This window comes from Solea solea, chromosome 1 (genome assembly GCF_958295425.1).
Source record: "Solea solea chromosome 1, fSolSol10.1, whole genome shotgun sequence".
In the NCBI taxonomy this organism is placed as follows: Eukaryota; Metazoa; Chordata; class Actinopteri; order Pleuronectiformes; family Soleidae; genus Solea; species Solea solea.
In genome coordinates, this window is record NC_081134.1 from 15922913 (window position 1) to 15942366 (window position 19454).

Below are 19454 nucleotides of genomic sequence, written 5' to 3' on the forward strand. Positions count from 1 at the left end.
AAAAAGGTGACAGGGATAAAAATGTTAAAATCAGTTGATATAACAGGGGTCAAATAATGAAAGGCTGAGAGAAATGTTGAAGAAACCAGAAGTTGATATTTTAAACTCCTTTGTGGATAAAACGTTAGTGAAACAGTTCAATAGTCAAAGTGGTTATATATGTTGTACCTCAAGGTGTTTGTGCTATACATTAATATTATACCGTAATATACAGAATACTAAACCTTTATTACACTGCTACTGAATGTATACTGTATATTGTTACTAAAGTATTACCCATGTCCAAAGTCTGTTCTACATATGCAGGTTCTGCTCCCTGCAGGCCTGCAGACATGAAGAGGCTTAAGGAGGCTTAAGCCCTTTATTAAGGTGTTATGCATCTGTAGAAAACCATTAAGAACAACAAAATGATTGGATGACATACATGTGAGTGTAGGACTGTGCTGTTGTCGTGAAACAGAGCAGAGGAGGAGATAGACATGGGAGTTGCAAAGTGCAGTGATATGCCTTTGACTGAAGGTCATTCATAAATAAAAAAAAACAAAACCTATTTTTAATGCGTTGCTACTTATATGTTGTGTTGTAGGTAGTGTACACTCCACTCACTGTGAACACATTGATATAATACCATTTTGTCATGTGTTTCCTTTATCATATGTTTAAAGTGTAATCATTGTTGTGACTTGCTGTTGGGACACACCTGCGGGGAAAATGTGACATTTATACTTTATGTTATTTGTATATTTGTGGTCTTTCACCAATAGAAATTGCAGTCAAATAGTCGGAGACCTCGTCCTAATGGCATGCATGTGCTCTATACACTAGATGGCATAGATTTAACTGGGTTATGGCCCACAACAGCAGACGCAATGCGTGTCACGCAGACAGATGGCGCAATTGCTGCAGAAATGCTGACATGTGCGATTTCTTGTTTTTTTTTAAATGATCTATTCTGCTCAAAACAACCAGAGACAAGCCCAGTTCTGTCAGCGACCATAGATCACCATGCACACACAACTGCTCCTTCAGCGGGTGGAGGAAGCAGCCAGCAGCTATTTATCAGTGTCTGAGTGACATGATCTGTGATGTGAGAAGCTGCAGTGAAACTTCCCTAATTCCATTATGTGGAGCATCTCCCTGCAGGACTGCGTCATACAGGCGGAATTAACGGGTTCATTACAGGATAATACTGTGCAGATCATACAATAATGACACTACATGCCACGATCAGATAAAGCAGGTAGCTTTATTTGATTTTGTCATGTAGTGTCTCTCAAGGCTTCAGCAGGCAGAAAAAACTGTAGCACATACGCGCGCGCACATGCACACACACACGTTTTCCTCACACCCTATTGGTCCATATTTTCCTTGTGCTGCCACAATACTGCACACACGTGACCTTCCTGTTTTCACCCAGTTTAACGCATGTAGTTAAAAGACAGGCCACCACCATGGACCAGCACAAGCACCAATAACACATTATACATGCCAGCAAGGTAAGATCGGGACTCGGATCGCCCACTGGACGTGGACCATGGCGGCTGCCACGAGCAGCAGCAACACATCCACAGCCACGCTTCAGATCAAGCACTCGAGTGTCGAGCATACGCGGAAACGCATAGACCCGAGGAGGAGGCAAGCGGCGCTGTCTTTTCTCAGCAACATTTCTTTAGATGGTCGACCCGTGCAGAGCGATGCGGACGAGCAAAGTGGAGAGGAGGGCTCGCTGGAGCCGAGGACTAGACACAGCCTGGTTTCCCCGGAGCGCTCGGCGTGCGGAGCCGCCGCCGCCGCCGGAGCTGCGACTGCTGCCGCGGCTGCTGCAGCCGCTGCTGCGGCGGCGGCGACCACTGCCGCACAGGCGCTCGCGTTTGCAAACCAGGCTCTCCTCACCAGCACTCGGGCCAGTTTCGGGACGGGTGCAGACGCGGACAGCGACGCTTTCGTTTCCTCGACAGTCAGCTCGCCTTTCTCCGCGATGCCAGCCTCGAGCAGAGGGAGGCTGCAGACCTACACTCAGGGAATCCTGCCTGCCTCCTACTCCAGACAGTCCTCCCAGAACTACTGCCCGGAGGGCGGACAGATAGCCAACTCTGCCATAGAGCTCCAGAGGTCCAGGTAACTTAACAGGGAGAACATCTGTTTTGTTTTTTTTAAACCAGTGTTGGCGAACAGGGCCGGCCCTAACCATCTTGATGCCCTTGGTAAGATTGGTATTTGGTGCCCTCACCTCACCACACCCTAAAAGGTGTCCCATAGTGGTTTCCTGACACAATTCATATTACTTAAAGTTATTATTACATATAAAACAGTTTAAAGGTGTAGTGTGTATCATTTAGGAGAGAGAATGACCTACGTGCAAGTGTTTTAAAACGCTTGTTTGTTTTTCTTAGCATCAGAATAAGTCTGTTATAACTACTTTATCAGCGGGCCTTGCTTTACAGATGACTTTACTTTCACCGTGTGCCATCGTGTTTCTGCAGCCGCCTGGATGAATGTTCATTTATTTGCAAATGAAGAGAAAGGCTCCTTCCAAAAAAACTCAGTGCATGAACGAAGGACAAAAAGAATTAAACAGTAGAGAGAATGAAATCTATAAGAGCCACCGTAGTTCCCCGACACACACATTTGCTTGTTGTAGTATGCAGTCTTACCGTTAGATGTCACTAAAACTTGCACTCTGTACCTTTTAATCTCCCCCTAGTATAGTAAATGGTGGATTACAGTCCTGATCCGCAGTGTGATGCCATCCTATTCAGACTGGGACCTATTTCCATAAATCACTGATAACTGCCATACTTTGACGGAGCATTTGTCAAATTGAGCAATCTGGCGCATGTGCCACATATCCAACACTACTTGGGTTTGTTCCAAAGTAAAAGCACTTAACTCTTTCACTTCTCTCCACCCACTTCCACTCATTTTTAAACGAGGCTTTTATTGTGAAATAATATTTGCAGCACTGACAGTTATGCAGCATTTTATATATGCATATAAGTGCTTTATTTATGTTTTAGTTTAAAAAAACATAAATCTAAATATGATTTCATTATACTTCATTTGATTAGAATTTCTTGTTTACTACACACAGATGCGGATGCACATATTTAAATATGCAGTAGAGTGGACTAAACAGCTTACCCAGCTACACCTGATAGCTATTATAACATTTTCTCTATCTGGACCTCTCAAAGTAAAATATTTTCCATGTGCAATTAAAAACAATTATTGTTCTTTTCTGCATCATCCCTGAACTACTGAAGAAATAATATGACTCTTGTCGACAGCTCGTCTGCAGGACTCTGTAGTCTGTCCATTGAACTGAACGTTAACAAAAACATAGCCCTATATTCAGCAGGCATTAATACTAATGTCACTATAAGATTAAAGCGACACACACTGCTACTGCAGTTTGTTCTCATGGAATAACTTCCAGCTCACTGCCACTGTATCCCTGAGCCGCCAGATCCTCATTATCTTTTTGTTAATTATATTGTAGTACATCAATATTTCATTGTGCATTTCACAATCAAGCAGATGCTTCATTTATTGTCATTTAATTCACTTAAGGCGAGAGACCTCATTGTGTTGGGAGCGTCTAATTGGTTAAGTGCTCGAGACTGTGTTTCCTCAAAACCACACTGACCACGGCTCTAGACATGAATAAATAATAATAACAATTGTATCAACATAGCACCTTTCAAAACAGAGTAACAAGGTGCATTGTGGTAAAAACAAACAAGTAATTAGACAAGTATAATCCAAAACATGAAAATAGAAAATGTACTCAAACATAATAGAGATAAATGAGCATTGCAAATTAGTTCAAGATGAGTTGTGTGTGACAATCCTGGATATGAATGCACTGAAACTTTGCACTGAAAAGTTATCTTGAATTTTTCTCACAGGCATTTGTTTTTGACAAGGTACGCTTGCTTCCACGGTCCCAACAGTTCACAGCGGAGGGGGTTCAGCTGTGTGTTTTCACTCCACACAGATGGCCGCAAACCTATGACGCAACTGGCGTGCACACGGGCAGATACTTGCGTTATGATCACAGGTCCGACAGCTGTGGAGCTGTAGCCTAGTTTCCTTGGAGGGAGAGGAAACTCAGCAGCACACCTCATCACTTTTCCCTCTGTGGTTTCTGCTTAGTCACGTACATGTTCTCATGCTCTGTGTCAAATTTATTGGACCTCAAATTATTTTTAGGGGAATGTCATTCCAAAACCTGGCACACACCTGCTGTGGTCTCCTCTTGCGTAGCATAAACATCCTGTAACTTTACACCCTTGTTCAAATACGCACGCGAACGACAGCGACTCGGCGCTCCGTGTGCATGTCTATTATTTGCCCTCCTTGTCTGTCGTGTCCTCCTCACTTTGGAGGCGCGGGGAGAGGTTGGAGGGTCTCACCTCAGCGGGACAGCTGTCCGTAACATGGTCTCTCCCTGTCAGAGCCTGCTGTCCAAGCCTCTCTGCTCCGCCTTCCATTCAGAGCCCCTCTCTTTCCCAAGAGCTCTCGTCCCTATGGTGACTGTGCCAGACTTCTCAGGAAGCTCTGCTTCATGGTGAAACAACTCTGCAAGCATCTAGTTCCCCTTCCTGACCCCATGGAACTTAAACTGTTGAACTAACAGCTTCCGAAAGCCTCAGTCTGTTCTTTTTCACACAGAGAAAGAGGTACTTCGAAGACTCCTTAAATAGTTTTTAAATGAGAGACGTAAAGGAAATAAAGAGAATAATAACCATAGTACAGCATGGACGTTACATCATTAACTATATCTTCAGAAATAAACAAGATTAATAGATTACTAGAATGCAATTATAAATGATTATATTTCCATCTGACTGAGGAGGAACAGTCCGTTCATGTTGGGTGAAATCCATTTAGCTGCTGTTCCAGAGCTTTGAGCTTTTGACCTAACATGGATGAGAAGGAAAAAAGAAATGAAAATTTTAAAAGAAAAAAAAAAGTGCTGGGCAAATGTCATGTGCTTAGGAAAACCACGTGATGTGATAGAAAGCTGCACATCAAATACTGAACAGACCTGTTGCTCAACTAATGCTTGGTGAATAGTGATTGTTCAGATAGTTGTAGTAATGGATTGTGTATGCATTTCACTATCACTGCAGTATTGTTTAAAATAAGAATGTAGATTGCAGTATGATACCAGAGGCAGGGCAACCACACTTCTTTCAGTGAGACGTGTGTGCATGTTTTTCTACATACAGTATCTCAGTATTTATTTATTTATTATACATATGGTTTTCAGCACTTCTATTGAATATGTTAACCCCCTGACCTGTAGCCTGATTTTTGGAGGATGTCCACACACAAAAAATGAATACCAGTGTTAAAAAGCAACCTGTTAAAGGAGCATTGCCATATTCCACTGGCACACGGACAGACAAACGTTCTGCACAGTGCCTGGTTTGTTTGAGGGCAGCTGGTGGAAACGTGTCCAGAGGTCTCTGGCTGGGAGAGGCAGGATGTCCAGGCTTTCTGAGAAGCAGCCTGGCTCCCAGCTCTGTGTTTTCTGTCCTCCACTTCCTCCCGGGGGCATCAGAGACACACTCTCCCCTCAGACTTTTTGGCCCTCAGTCTCGCTCCCATTCAGGAAGTTACAGCGTCTGTGATGTGCCGCCAGAACAGACTCTCGAAAGGCCAAAACCGCTCCGGACCGTATCCCAATCAGAATCTAGCGAATGCCGATTACTGTATGTTTTCATATTCAGCTTTCCTTCCATTCCTCCGCATTTACCTAACTTGAATTAGCATGCTCAAATGCTAAGTAAATATAACGTCCCCATTACAATCTGGCAATGTCTCTATAGTATGTTCACACAAATAGTAACAGGAATATAGTCTGGATTTTTGTGCTTTAAAGAAAGTGGTTAACACAATGTTTCCATTGCCTGTGGTTGTTCTGCCCTGCACCCGTTTCAGCCGTGCATGAAATGTGATGTCACAAATGCACCAGAAACTAGTAAGAGAATGTTAGTTAAACACTGGTCAAAATGCATTTAAACCCAGCTTTAAGCGGATTTATTTTATTTTTTATTTATTTTGATTTTTTTAGACCAGTGGAAACTAGATATAGGTGTCAAGTTATTTTCATTTCATCCGTTCCCCACTAAGACACAAACAGGCCAAATCGTCTCATGTCTTCCTTTTAGTTTGTTTCCCATTCCATTAAAAAAAAGTGCAGTATTTAATACTTCAGAGTGTTTTAACATGATTACATTTTTAGAAACGAGTGGAGGGAAACTGCGGTTGGAAAACATGCAGCACAAATCATTATAATGGTCCTGTGGTGCTTTTGTGTGATTAGATCGCATACTTCTGCAGATGATGATGATTGTTTTTAGCTGAGGTCATGGTCGGTACAATCACAGGCTTATAGTATGACAATGCTTCACTTTCCCTCAACAGTCTCGTTGTCAACAAATGCTCAGGAAAGGTTTGAATGAGGAAAACGCATTCTGAGACCAGGACAGATTACACATTGTTACATAAACATCTAAATTGTTCATAACAATTTATAATAATAATAAACATTGAATTGTCCATGCATTATATCATTTAACTTTCCTGTGTGTTTTGGATCAGAGAGACTAAGCTGGTCTGACTTCAAAAAAAGATCAGAATATTTACATTTTCTTTTATTCGGTCTATTTGTTTGACGAGAACCAGGTCATTTATTTATTTATTTATTTCTGTATTTACAACCAGCAAGTCTCAATGAAATGGAAGACCATCATGTCCCCTAGTCCCATGGCAAGCTGCCAAGAGGGTGTATATGCAAAGCAAATCAAACTCTACGTCCACCTCAGCTTTATAGATTTACTGTGTGGCACCATTGGGCAGGATTATTAATAGCCTTTTTATGAAACATTTTAAATTCCATGAGAATGGCATCGTGTCTGTAGTAGAATTGAATTTATGAAAAATGCATAAAAAGTTACTTGAGGCAACAATACCAGGAATTGTTTCAATGTCAGTGACAGATGCTCTTTGAGGCTTCTCACCAGGCCGTGTTAATGTCACACTGTGCAGTTGGTTTCATCTGTGTCTTAAGTGAATAAGTGGCCTGGTCTGTGTTATTGTTTCAGTGCTTGTACCAGCTAGGAAAACACTCGTTGCATTAAAATCTCATCCCATGGCAGTGGCTTGATCAAAGTCCTCTAGCAATGCTCAGCTGTGTCCTCGTGAAGTGGAAACATGCCCTTTGACCAAGTGGCCAATGATATTTTTTGAAGGAACATAGCAATTTACTGAGATTTTGACAGGGGCACACAGTATGGAGACTGATTTATGTCTCTGAATATGTCAAACGGTTCCAAACTATACTGTAAACATGCATTCAAGAGCTCCAGTGTGTAACTTCTAGCACCTAAACACTGCTTGTGTTGCTACCACTCCAGGCTTACCTGATGCCTAAAGCACAGGACGATACTTGGTGCATATTTGAACCATTTGGTATCTCACTACCTCACTAGGTTTCAGAGACCCAGGGATATTTCCTTAACCTAAAGTTTGCTGCCAACTCCCTTTACTAGCGTAGCTGCTATGCCTCCGCCTTCAGTTTGAGTTGCTTTAAGTTGAAGGACGTGATGCACCACCAAAGCAAATTGGAAGCCCTGTTTTCTTTGACTACATGCAATCACGGATCCTTATCCAGTCAGTCCATTCATCAGGATTGTCAACCTAAGAAGGATGACGTTAGACTGACCATAAATCACATGGCCAGCCACTCGCCTGACCTTCAGGCAAAGGTCAGGCCCCTTGATTGTGGACCTTGAGCCCACAGTAGCATGGACGTTGTCGAATTGACCATAACAGAGCATCATGTTCTTCCTTGCAGTTCCAGATGAGCGGGGTCATAATACACAGCACAGAGGGTTAGCGAGAATAATGGTCCCTCAGTTTCTTGTCTGCTTCAACAGATTGACTCCTCATGTAAACACTCATCTCACTCCATCCCCTCCAGTACACTGAGTTCTCTCAGCTTATGTTGGTTTAAACCCTGGGGGATTCTCAAGGAGAGAGTCATCTTTTGTTAATTTGTCCACATGTTCTGTTGTTGATTAACTGACCACTCAGCCTCGCACTTAGCTGTCTCTCCCCTTTGGCTGAGATGCTCAGTGGAGAGAGGGCGGGGTGAGGATAAGTGTCATCACCTTGTCTCTATGCGGAAGGATCTACTCCATAAACAGTACAACACATTTTGATTTGTGATAATAATCAAATAGTCAAACATGATGTACAATATAATATCCATGGTGTGAACAGTCATCTTTACTAGCCTTGGCAGAGTAGTGAGACAGCTGCAGTGCTATTTAGTGTTTGATGACAGTGCGTTGTGTGCTGTGTGTTTCGTATTTGACCACTAATATGTTAATTTCCACTGTAAAACAGACTAACAAGATGTGTTATGTAGTTATTCTCATGCTAAATGTGCAACTGCAACCTAATTCTGGAACCGCTCTGGCTTACTTCACAGCCCACACACGCACCAACACACTTACTGTGTCACATTTCGGTTTGTTTCTGACATTGGCAGCTCATCAAATAAAAGGGTTTGAGCAAATTAGCCTGTTGAGTTGTGCAACTTGAGTGCAAAATAACGGCCGTCTGTGACCAAAACGTGTTACACAAAGTGCTCGGGGAGCCAGCTCGTTATCCTCTTACCAGCTTAGAAAATGGAAAATTCTCTGTGATCTATGCGCGACTGTGGAGTGATCATTGACCGCGCTGGCACACAGTGGTGTTGATTGATGTCATGACTTGACCGTTGGGGACTCGTTTGTGTAAATCAGCCACAGAACATACAGAATCGGGTGATAATTAAACACTACTGTGTCAAGGCCTTCAGCCATCAAACACACAGAGTTAAAGTGTACTGAGATGGATAATGGGTGTTTTTTGTGTGTGTTTTCTTTTGGAGGCACTGATTTACATTAAAGGTTAACTGTGTAAGAATGTGTAACATCGAGAGACTGCAGATTATAACAGATCGAGGACTTGTGGTACAGTCCAGTTATAGTTGGAAGTGCGAATTTTGGGATTTCCCAATGAATTAGTCGTACACACAAAACATTGCTAACAATGGCTAACAGCCTGTTTGCATCCATGGTTTTCCCGACTTCCACCACCCTTCCATTTGCCAAGTGTGTCAGGGGACTATTGTAGCCTTTGCGTACCAAATGGATGAAAAAGAAAGATTTCACTATAAAACGTGAAAATGCTTCGGCTAGTTTGTCCAGTCAAGTTGCTGTAGAAAAATTGGGGTGCAAGATGGTGCCCTCTGTACAGCAAGGTCCTTACCTAAAATACATATCCATGCTTTTTCTAAGGCTACAAAAAACAGTTTACTGTACTTTAAAATAGTTACACAAAGATAGATACTGTATATCTGGGCAATATATATTAAATATTTGCTAATAAACCCTCCAAATGTTACCCTTTGGACTTTAAGTAAATAAGGATTTGGAGCAATATTTGAACAAATGCTGATCTTTTGGTTTAGTCTTACAGCTACACTGACCTGTATTTGTTAATGTTATTATTTTTGCTCGAGCTGGTGATCTAAGAGCTGTATTACAGAATGTCAGTTGGTCTTCTAAGATTTTGTCATGATTTCTTCATGTTAAACTTCCTCCTCTCCTCAGACGAAGACTCATCTCTCAGCGGTCTTCGCTCGAAACGCTCGAGGACATTGAGGAAAATGCTCCTCTCCGCAGGTAGTAAACATGCACTGAAACGCCCCTCACATTTACATTGTCTCAGCGATATACTGTGTGTCTGAAATAACACATTCAGCTCAGTGTAAACTGTTTCTCTGTTTTTTCCAAGTACTGATGACGTGTGTTTGTTTTGTATTTTTAGATGTCGAACCTTATCTGGTTCCCCCCGACCAAAGAGCTTTAAGAAAGTCCACTTCATAAAGAACATAAGGCAACATGATATGCGCAATGGAAGGTATGAAGCCAAACAGCCCCATCCCTTTGTCAATACAAGTCCTCAGTCAGTGGATAATGGCAGGCTGCCCCAGTCAATGAACTGCAGTTTGGATGTTTCTCACATTACAGGCCACATCAAGTCAGCGCGCTTTGCCAACTCAAAAAAACGCCGTTGTCATTCAAACAATAAATGCAACTTATTGAGAAGCGTGTCTACATTTAAAAGAAGGCATTTAGTTTTCATCTTTATTTGAATCGCATCACTTTTGAAGCATTGTTTTCACACTATTCTATGAATTTAAATCATTCCACTCTGTTTAATCACACAGCTGTGATATATGTTTTACATAATCATATATCAGCACATAAATACAGAAAGCCTTTGCCGTAGTGGTTAACATGTTGACGTTTTAATAGGTATTTAGGAAATAGCTGAAGGGGTTGTGAATTTAGGCAAGGAATGTGATATACTGTAGTGTTTCTGAGTAATAATGCTCCGCTCTGTGATTTTGATGCTATTTGAGCAAAGACTCTAGCCAGACTTTAGTTGGGAGTATCTATTAATTTATTGTAATGTATTTATTAAATTGTCAGTTGTGTTGCTCAGCATTCGATCTACACAAAGAGAATGATCTTATGTGAAAGGAGGTACCTCAGGTTGAGAGAATGAATGTGTCCTGTCCTCCTGTTAAAGTAGTTGACAGGTTTAAATGTTTTCCTCATATGCAGATCCATCTCATGTGAAGTAATAATGCTGAGCTGGATTTTCCAAATGAATGTTGTTTATTAAGTGAGGCTAGAACTATAGGAATTCTGTGACTCGGGTGCTGTTAATGTCCCGATGTGGCTTTTGGCTAAGTAGTGATATTTATCATGTGTGTGCTAACTGTGGCTATTATAAGAAGTCATTTTGAGGTAGAAGTGTTAAAGTGAAGGACACAGTTTTTTTTCTTCCTTCTGGTGCCGTTGATGTCTGGTCACTGGGAAACCTGACTGACTCAATACTGTAGGCACAATTTAACACAACAGTTAAGTTTGAAAACACCTCAGTTCAGGTTTTAACTGAAATGCATCAGTGTTGCTCCCAAACCACTGACTTCATGCTACTATACTGCAAAACAACACACTCGTACTGAATTTTCGGTTCACTCTCTTCATTTCAAATTTTTACTGCACACTTTTTTCCAACTTTAACCTGTGGATCTCATCAGATAGACATTAATTAGATTGTTTACCATTTTTGTTTTTGTAGGATAGTCCTTATCAGTGGCAGAAGATCCTTCTATAGTGTTTTTTCTGTCCTGCCCTATCGAGATTGTAGCCAAGCAGGGTATGTATCCGACAGCATGCCGAACCTCGTAACATCCTCCAGTCTGTGCTCCCTCTTTCTTTGTGTTTTTTCATCCCTTTTTTCCCTTTGGATATACTCTCCTTGGTGCATAAGGGTTGGTTTTGGTGGATGCATTTTTACCTTTATGTTGATAAAAATGGGATGAAGGGGGCATTAAATGCCTGATTTTGTATCTGCCTTGAGCACATTGTAGCGTAATGCTTGTTGCTTGTTTTGCTCTTTTTTTTCATTATGGCTTCGGTGGCTCTTGGGCACTCATTGTTTTTGTTCTAGACAACCCATTTTTCTCTGCTGCTGGCTTTGCTTTGTAACATATACGGCTCACCTTTCCCAGGGGTTCTTAATATCCTTCCATTTTGACAAGTTCACCTCCACCAACACCACCACATGAAACTGTGTATTTTGGAGGAAGTCAAAGAGTAAAGGGATGGATAAACACCAGAGAACACAATGCACAGAGAGAAAAGCTTCACACTGGGGCTTAGTGAAGAGCATAAAAGGCTCAGTCCTGTTGTGGAATTTCCTAAGCCAGTCAATCAGTGCAAGGTCAAGGGTTAATAAACCCCCAGAGCTTTCCATTATGCACATTTGATGCTGCTGCTGATAAGTGAGAGTTTACAGTGAGACGTTGGTTAACACATTCAAGTGTTGTTACTGCAAAATAACATGTTTGGTTTAAGGCATGTAATCTTTCCTTTCCATGTAATATCCTTTCTTTTGTCTTTTCCTTTATAATAACTAAAACTACTACCCCATGCACAAATGTTTATAAGTTTTTCACAGCAGTCTGATCCCAAACGACCATGGTTTATAGAAGTTAGCGTAAAGCTAATCAGTGCTAAAGCAGCTGGTCTGTGGTACGTGGGGGGAAATTTCTCCTCAGGTAATTAGTTTTCCACTCTTTAAGTTATGCTAACTCATCACAAAACAACTGTGCTTTTACAATAGTTCAAAATAATATCACTACTCCATTCAGGTACTTCATAAACAAAGTCATTTTGAACCTTTTGGCAGAGCAGAGTTAGCTGTTTCCCCCAGTTTTCTTGCTATGCTAGTGCTACATGACTGCTGGTGTTACATTCACAGTCAGCAGACTGGCATTAAAAAATATGTCTTGAATAGATCCTGTTAATTTATTTATTCATTGGTTAAAAAAACAAATTCACTTGTATTTGCTGGAATAAAGGCTGCGTAACTGGACATCTGCTTACTGGGGACACTGTCTTATGACAACCAGATGGTCATGGGCGTCTCTTGGTTTAGCTGCAGATTCTCTGTGTGGACTTTGCATGTTCTCCTTTTAATGGCATGTACCCCAGTTTTTCTGACCCCAAAAACGCAATGCATGTTAGGTCATGCTCCTGGCATGGAGGTGTAGGTAAAGTTGGCCCTTTGGCTAAAAAGTTAGATGGGTCAATAAGGCCTTGCAGCCCAAATCCGATTTGTAAGCATATCCTTCCTGACCAACTGTTCACATTATATATTTTAAGTGATCAGATCCGATCTGCATGTGTCCATTAAGGCTGAACTATTAATTGAAATTTTATCAAAATCAATTTTCAAATCGCAGGAGGCACAGTATTTCTTAAAGCCAAAATGTGTGAACAATTTCCATATTAGATGAAATATTGTCCTGACTTATACACATCATATTCTAGAGATTGAAGAGAACATGTTTGTTTCTCACAGATCTGCAAAAATATCACACAGTAATTACTTTAAACATGAAATTAGACTAAATGTAAAAAGCGCCATTCCCTTTCATATCACGAATCATATAGCGATAGCAATTTCAGTCAAAATAATTGCAATATTTATTCAAAATAGTGTCCTTATTGACATAATCTAGTCCAATTACTGTACTTACGTCGTTCAAGTCATGCTGTGAGTGATGCAGAAGACACTTTGAAATGAACAAGTCGTTCAGACTGAGACGGATCTGTAGCAATCCCATCAGAATCGCGTTCAAAGCCACCTCCATTTGAAAAATATCATATCTTTTATCAAATTTTAGCTGTCCAGAAAAAAAATCAAGCTACATACAATCTGAATATGCTTAAAAATCTGATTTGGACTGCAGTCTAAATAAGGCCTTACAGATATCCTCATAGAGAATAACAATATTAACATAGTGATGCTAATAAATAAGTTTGTTGAATAAGGCTTGGGCAAAGCAGGTGTGACGTTTCCGGGTTAAAGATGTACTGTAAATGTATTCTTGAGTTTATCTAATGCTAGTATTAGAAAAAAAATTCAGGGTTGAGGAGAACTTTAACAATATTATAGCATTACTAACATGCAGATGTTTAAAGCCAGCAATCTACATTACATGTCAACACGAGCTTTTCCGATGATTCCCTTTCTTTCTCCTTATTCTCAACAAACTGAAAAATTCCAACTCTCCAAACCCCCCTCTTTGTTTTTGTATTTTTTAATTCTATCTTCACTGACTGTGCTGTAAGATGTCTGCTGATGTCTATGATGCATCTGTCAACATTTAGTCAGCCAGATAACACTGTTTTCATTATACCAGATTGGCCACACATGTCACCAAAACAGTGAAAGAATCATGTGAGGATCCACTGTGTTATTTCTTTCTCTTTATCTCTGGGCAAGACTAAGTTGTGGGAGGGATGAAAAACACTCTTAACAAGTAAATGCCTGCTTTGAGGTGTCTAAACTTTCACTATTATATAAATGTGAGCTGTACAATTTGTAACACATAAACTTATTCTGAAACATCAATCAAATAAATACAAATCACTGGGGGAAATGTCTTGCAATTCAGTGATTAGTTTTTCGGTAGCAGAGTGTAAATAAAGTGGAAAGTATTATTTTTGCAGTGCACACACTGCATCAGCCTTTATTTGCACTGACCTAAAATCATGGAGGGAAGTAAAATCATCATGCTTATTACTGTTTACCTCTGCGATTGAATGCGGTTTTATCTAAATATCAAAATGCCAATTAGATGCAATGAATTATTCAGCCCCAAGCTAAACATTTCAACTCTGGAGCTGTCTTCTGTTTGTTCTACTAATACACTTTACTCTTAAGTCATCTGCTTTTCACTCCAGCAGGCAATCTGAACTCGCACAGCAGTATGGATTTTCTGGCGAGGCAGCAGTTTGAAGTGGCTGGCCTGCTTCAACAAAACTATACTCTCCTCCGTGCTTCCTCCCAAGAGCATACTTTATTTGTAAACAGCCTGAGATGCACCCACAGACATGGACAATTACAGAAACTAGGCCAGATTGATACAGGGCCCTTTTTATCAGTGAAATAGAGCTGTAGAGCAGAGCTAGAGCAGGCCTCCGCAAGAGGAGGTGGAAATTATACTATCAATGAAAAGGAAATGAGGTGTCATTTGCTCATCATCAGGGATGTAAAGCTGGAAGGAGGGCGCCAGCGACATCCATCAGGAAGCATCAGTGCCAAGGAGATGGTGATCGGGCTGGAAGGAGTGGAGTTGGGAGCAGATGGAAAGGTGAGAAATCGGCAGAAAAGAGAGCGAGAGAAAGAGACTGTATTTGACATGGTAATATACAAATTCTTCAAATGCAAAATAAAAAAAATATTCTGATCAGTGAGAACAGTTGGGCGTTACGGTGATAATGTTTGCTGCAGGGTTGGGCAGATGGATGATCATCCAAGTTGCATGAGAAGGATGATCATTGTTTAGAAACCGTGTCGGCACTATGGGATACGCCCCCTCGCGTTTTCACAGAAGCACTTATACCATTACGCCGGCCCTGAGTGGCTGGAAGCCATGGACATCTGCGTCAGTAGCCTGGTATGAGTGCTTCTGTGAATACGCGAGGGGGCGTATCCCATAGTGAGACATTGAACTTGTTTTGTATGCAAACCAACACACTTGTCACATAGTTGGACCAGGGAAATATGGATGAAGCGTTTTGACAATTCATACCAGGTACAGTCCGGGTGGAACTGATTATATGCATGAAGCGTCACTTTTCATTCACTGTCTCACTTTATCCTCCACATGAGGCTCACTGGTTGCAGGGTCAACACACAGAGACGAACAACCACTAACCTTCACTGACCTACAGTCAATTCAGAGTTGTCCAATTAACTTTGTGTGATTGTGGGAGGAAAACCGGTCTTCCTGTAAAAGACCACACAGGGAATAAGTTATCCTCCTGTAATGTAAAATAAATCAAATCAAACCTTGATCTCGGTAAGTGTGGCCTAACACTAACTTAACCTAAAAGAATCACTGAAAGTCAGACTTGTTTAAGCTGATGTGAATCACACGCACTGTTTACACCTGTGTCCACAGACTGTGTCCTACACCCAGTTCCTCTATCCCACTAATGTGCTGGGTGGTCGAAGGAACACCATCGACTCCACCTCTTCCTTCTCGCAATCTCGCAATGCCAGCCACCGCAGCCTCAGCTTGGGCCGAGCCAACAGCAACCAGAGCAGCATAGACACAGGTTAATAAACACGTTATCCAGTGTGTATATTTTTGTTGTGCAAATGTTGAGATTCCCTGCTGAACCTCTGTTGCTGTGTTTGTGCTCACGGCAGGGAATGATTTGGGGGAGATTCGCGAGTACAACCCCAATCTGCTGGATGACCCTCAGTGGCCTTGTGGGAAACATAAGAGAGTCCTCATCTTCCCCTCGTACATGGTGAGAAAGAACTGCATCTCACATGTCGTCAGTGTGGACGACAACAACAACAAGAGTAGTAGCAGCAGCTGCAGCCTTGCAATAATGGAAAGCTTGTTTTATCGAAACACCCTGCAGTATCTCACCACTAGTACTTTCCCTTTTGTGCTCACTTTTCCCTCAACAACCAACAACAATAACACACCAGAAAGATTTATCTGGCTCAAGTTTCTTCTTAACTAAAAAAAAAAAAAAAAAAGACCTTCCTGGATTTTATCAGCTGTTTTTAAAAGACGGCAAGGAGGACGTTTCAGACAGTTTTAATCAGGAAGGTCATTGGCCCCCGGACTCTCCACCACCTTCCGGGCCTCTGAAAGAATATGCTGTATCGGGCAGTAGCTGTAAAATATAGTACCAGCTAGTGTGGTGTTTATGTTTCGGGACTAATCACTCTCACTTTTCCGGATAAAAACAGATGTTTGATTGTGGTTGGGAGGAAAAAAAAGATTAAAAAAAAGAAAATGGACTAGACTCCCACCTCATTCTTTACTGGGCTGTGTTTTTGTTATACAGCCTGTGGCAGAATACACAACAAGGACTGACATAGCTGAGACTCCAGTCAAGGCCACGCTATATCCCCCCCCCCCCATCTCTCTTCCTCCAATTACAAAACACAGCAGCATCTCACAACAATAGCTATTGTGTTTGCTACGGGAATGGAACCCTTGCATTCTCAGCATTTCAGGGGTTGAACTCAGGCCGTTAAATGAGGAAGACACGACGCCAGCTGAGCTTTCAAGTTCACGCGGGGGATAAGAGACGAGTCACGCGTTTGTAGAGTAATCGTCACGGTAAAAATAACGAAACGTTTCAACTCCTTAAAGGCGCGGTCATGGTTTCGATTGTTCATTTCTCAGAGCTTGTCACTCCTCATGTATCATATATATATGGTGTTCAGAGTGGATGCTGTGATTCACAGTGCATGCAGTGGCTGCATAAAGAGTGCAAGTTTTTTTGATATGAGCACAGCAGGTGTCTTCCTCTCGACCCTGATGTTCACTAAGAAGTAAATATGTGTCGACAAAGTTAATGAATATAGTTACACGTTTAAAACGATGTTGAATTTTCAATTTTCAAGATTTCATTCCTAACGAGGGATGGCACTATACCACTTTTCCGCGTCCGATACCGATATCACAATCTAGTGAGTGTACCGATTAGGAATTGGTATCGGTACCGATACTGGTCAAAATCACTGGATCAGATGTAACAGATAAAAATCATTATAGCTGAATCATGTTTGGGGAGAACACTATTTGTTACAGAAGTTGGAGAATGATGTCTTTGAAATGACTCGGCACAAATGGGTTGTTAACAGCTTCACAGTTCATAAATGCTCTATAAAGACTAGAGCTGCAACTAGTGATTATTTTTATAATCGATTAATCTGGCGATTGTTTTCTCGATTAATCGCTTGGTCCATAAAATATCAGAAAACCTTAAAAAATGTTGATCGGTGTTCGTCAAACCTGGAAATAATGATGTTCTCAAATGATTAACGTTTAATGATTTCTTTGTTATTCAGAGCAAAGAAATGCTCACATTTAAGAAGCTTAAACAATAAGAATTCTTGTTTTAATCATGAAAAAAGCTTCATTTAGTAATCGATTAATAATCGATTAATTGTTTCAGCTGTAATAAGGACTGTATCGGACTGATATCAGCATCAGACTTGAGTTTGTGATAGCGGTATCGGTGTTGGTGCAGGGACAATCAACTTCTTTTGTGTGTGACAGTCACATTTAGACCTTTCAAACTTTGATGCTGAGTCATTTCAAGCTATTTCCAAAACACAACGTCCACAACATGACTCAGCAAAAATGCTATTTCAGATTTTTCTTTACATGTTGACAGTCCCAATATAATCCCAATATAGAATATTGTCATTATACGCAGATACAATGACAATTTGTGCGGCTTTCTCTCAATAGGACTAAAAGAACCTATCTGCAAATAATGCATTAGAAAAATAGAAATATAGCAATTGTACACATTGAATAAAAGACACTACAGTATATAAAAATTGATATTCAGAGAAAATTCCTACTCCTAACGCACATAAGATATTGTACTTTAAAGTGACAAATAAATGCAATAAAAGAGTTTATTGTATTTGTCATTAAAAAAAAAAAGAATGATTTATTTCACTCGCTGCCTGGGAACAATATCACTCAGTGTCTCCTCAAAATGACTCATTTGCCTCATCGACAGTCCAAAACTCAAAGATTCATCATTTGCTGTCATGACAGACGGTGCGACAAAGAAAAGCAGCAATCATTCAGTTAACTGCTCCAGATGAGCTGAAGTGCAGCAACACACACACACACACACACACACACAGCAGGAGAAGTGTTGAGTCTGAGCTATGACATAATAAAGAAAAAAAAGGGTGTGTATCTGTATGTGTACGAGTTTTTTAAAGTGCCAGTACAGTGATACTGAAGTGTGTGTTTACACGTGCGAGATGGAGTCAGTTCAAATCAACTATGATAGGTCAGATTTGCATTCTGTATCATTTTATTTATTGTCAGTATGTGATTTAACTGAGCAGGACGCCTGTTGTCTGATTTCAAGGGCAGAAGGATTAGGGTAAAATATCTAATTAGAGATTTTCTGGCATACTGGAACATCTGGAATTTGATTTATGATTGTCCGGTTTCAGTTAAACATTCATTGTGGTATAGATAAAGTAAAACGTGATTTCCACACGGCACTGACTACTAAGCAGTGACAGGGACATGACATGTTTCAACATTTTGTCCAAAAGCCTGAGAAAATCATAGAAGATGTTTTTAGTTTATGAAAAACCCACTCAAAATGATCATTAATATAGTTGGCAGTTTATTTAGTGATGAGTCATTAGTTACAGCCTTCGATAATAGAACTATAAAGACTGTATTTGCTATTTGATAATGGCATTGATCGATTGCTGTGTAAATGTCAAAGTTTCAGGATAGATTTTCCTCCCAAATCTATCAAAGGATGTGATGTTTACGTATCGTATCTGACCTCAACGACAGCGTGCAAGCCAACATGTGCTTAGATATGTACGCTAAAGTCCAAGAAAAAGTCCAATAAAGTCAAAGTCATGGTTTTGGATGTAGTTTATAGTCAAACTAAAGTGTAACAGTGTAACTGAAGTTTCCTCATCTATCAGAATGATGCTGCTGCTCTGTTAGAATCAGGTTACTGATGTTTGTTGGCATCTACAATATCCACAGACGCCCGAACACATCTGGCAACATTACGCTTACAGTTTACTGCAGTCATTATAAGTCATCCTAGTAATGAGGCTTTGCCGTATGTTACGCATCATACCTTTAAAGCGATAACTTGGTGTTTCCACTCGACTGTGTGAGATGGGATTATTATTAGCGAGCAATTTCAGAACGCACTAGGGATTAGTTATTAATCGATTAGTAAATGAATTGCCATCTATTTTGA

At 40.7% G+C, this 19454-nt stretch overlaps 1 protein-coding gene across 2 annotated transcripts; it reads left to right on the top strand.

The window, feature by feature from the left end:
* The first annotated feature begins 1371 nt into the window (after positions 1-1371).
* cables1 (Cdk5 and Abl enzyme substrate 1) lies at positions 1372-16194 on the top strand. 2 transcript variants are annotated; one of them, XM_058646721.1, is made up of 7 exons: positions 1372-2118; positions 9675-9746; positions 9892-9984; positions 11218-11295; positions 14698-14803; positions 15617-15773; positions 15868-16194. In XM_058646721.1, the coding sequence occupies exons 1-7, from the start codon at positions 1535-1537 to the stop codon at positions 16191-16193; spliced, it is 1416 nt and encodes a 471-aa protein (XP_058502704.1). In that variant the 5' UTR covers positions 1372-1534; the 3' UTR covers position 16194. The 2 variants fall into 2 exon arrangements, with proteins under 2 accessions (XP_058502704.1, XP_058502712.1); XM_058646729.1 differs by lacking the exon at positions 11218-11295.
* Positions 16195-19454: the final 3260 nt, after the last annotated feature.

Excerpts from the sequence above, each read along its gene's own strand:
- cables1 (XM_058646721.1), top strand. The coding sequence starts at position 1,535 with ATGGCGGCTGCCACGAGCAGCAGCAACACATCCACAGCCACGCTTCAG. Across the intron at positions 9,985-11,217 it reads CATGATATGCGCAATGGAAG|GATAGTCCTTATCAGTGGCA; the intron begins GTATGAAGCCAA and ends TTGTTTTTGTAG. Across the intron at positions 15,774-15,867 it reads CCAGAGCAGCATAGACACAG|GGAATGATTTGGGGGAGATT; the intron begins GTTAATAAACAC and ends TGCTCACGGCAG.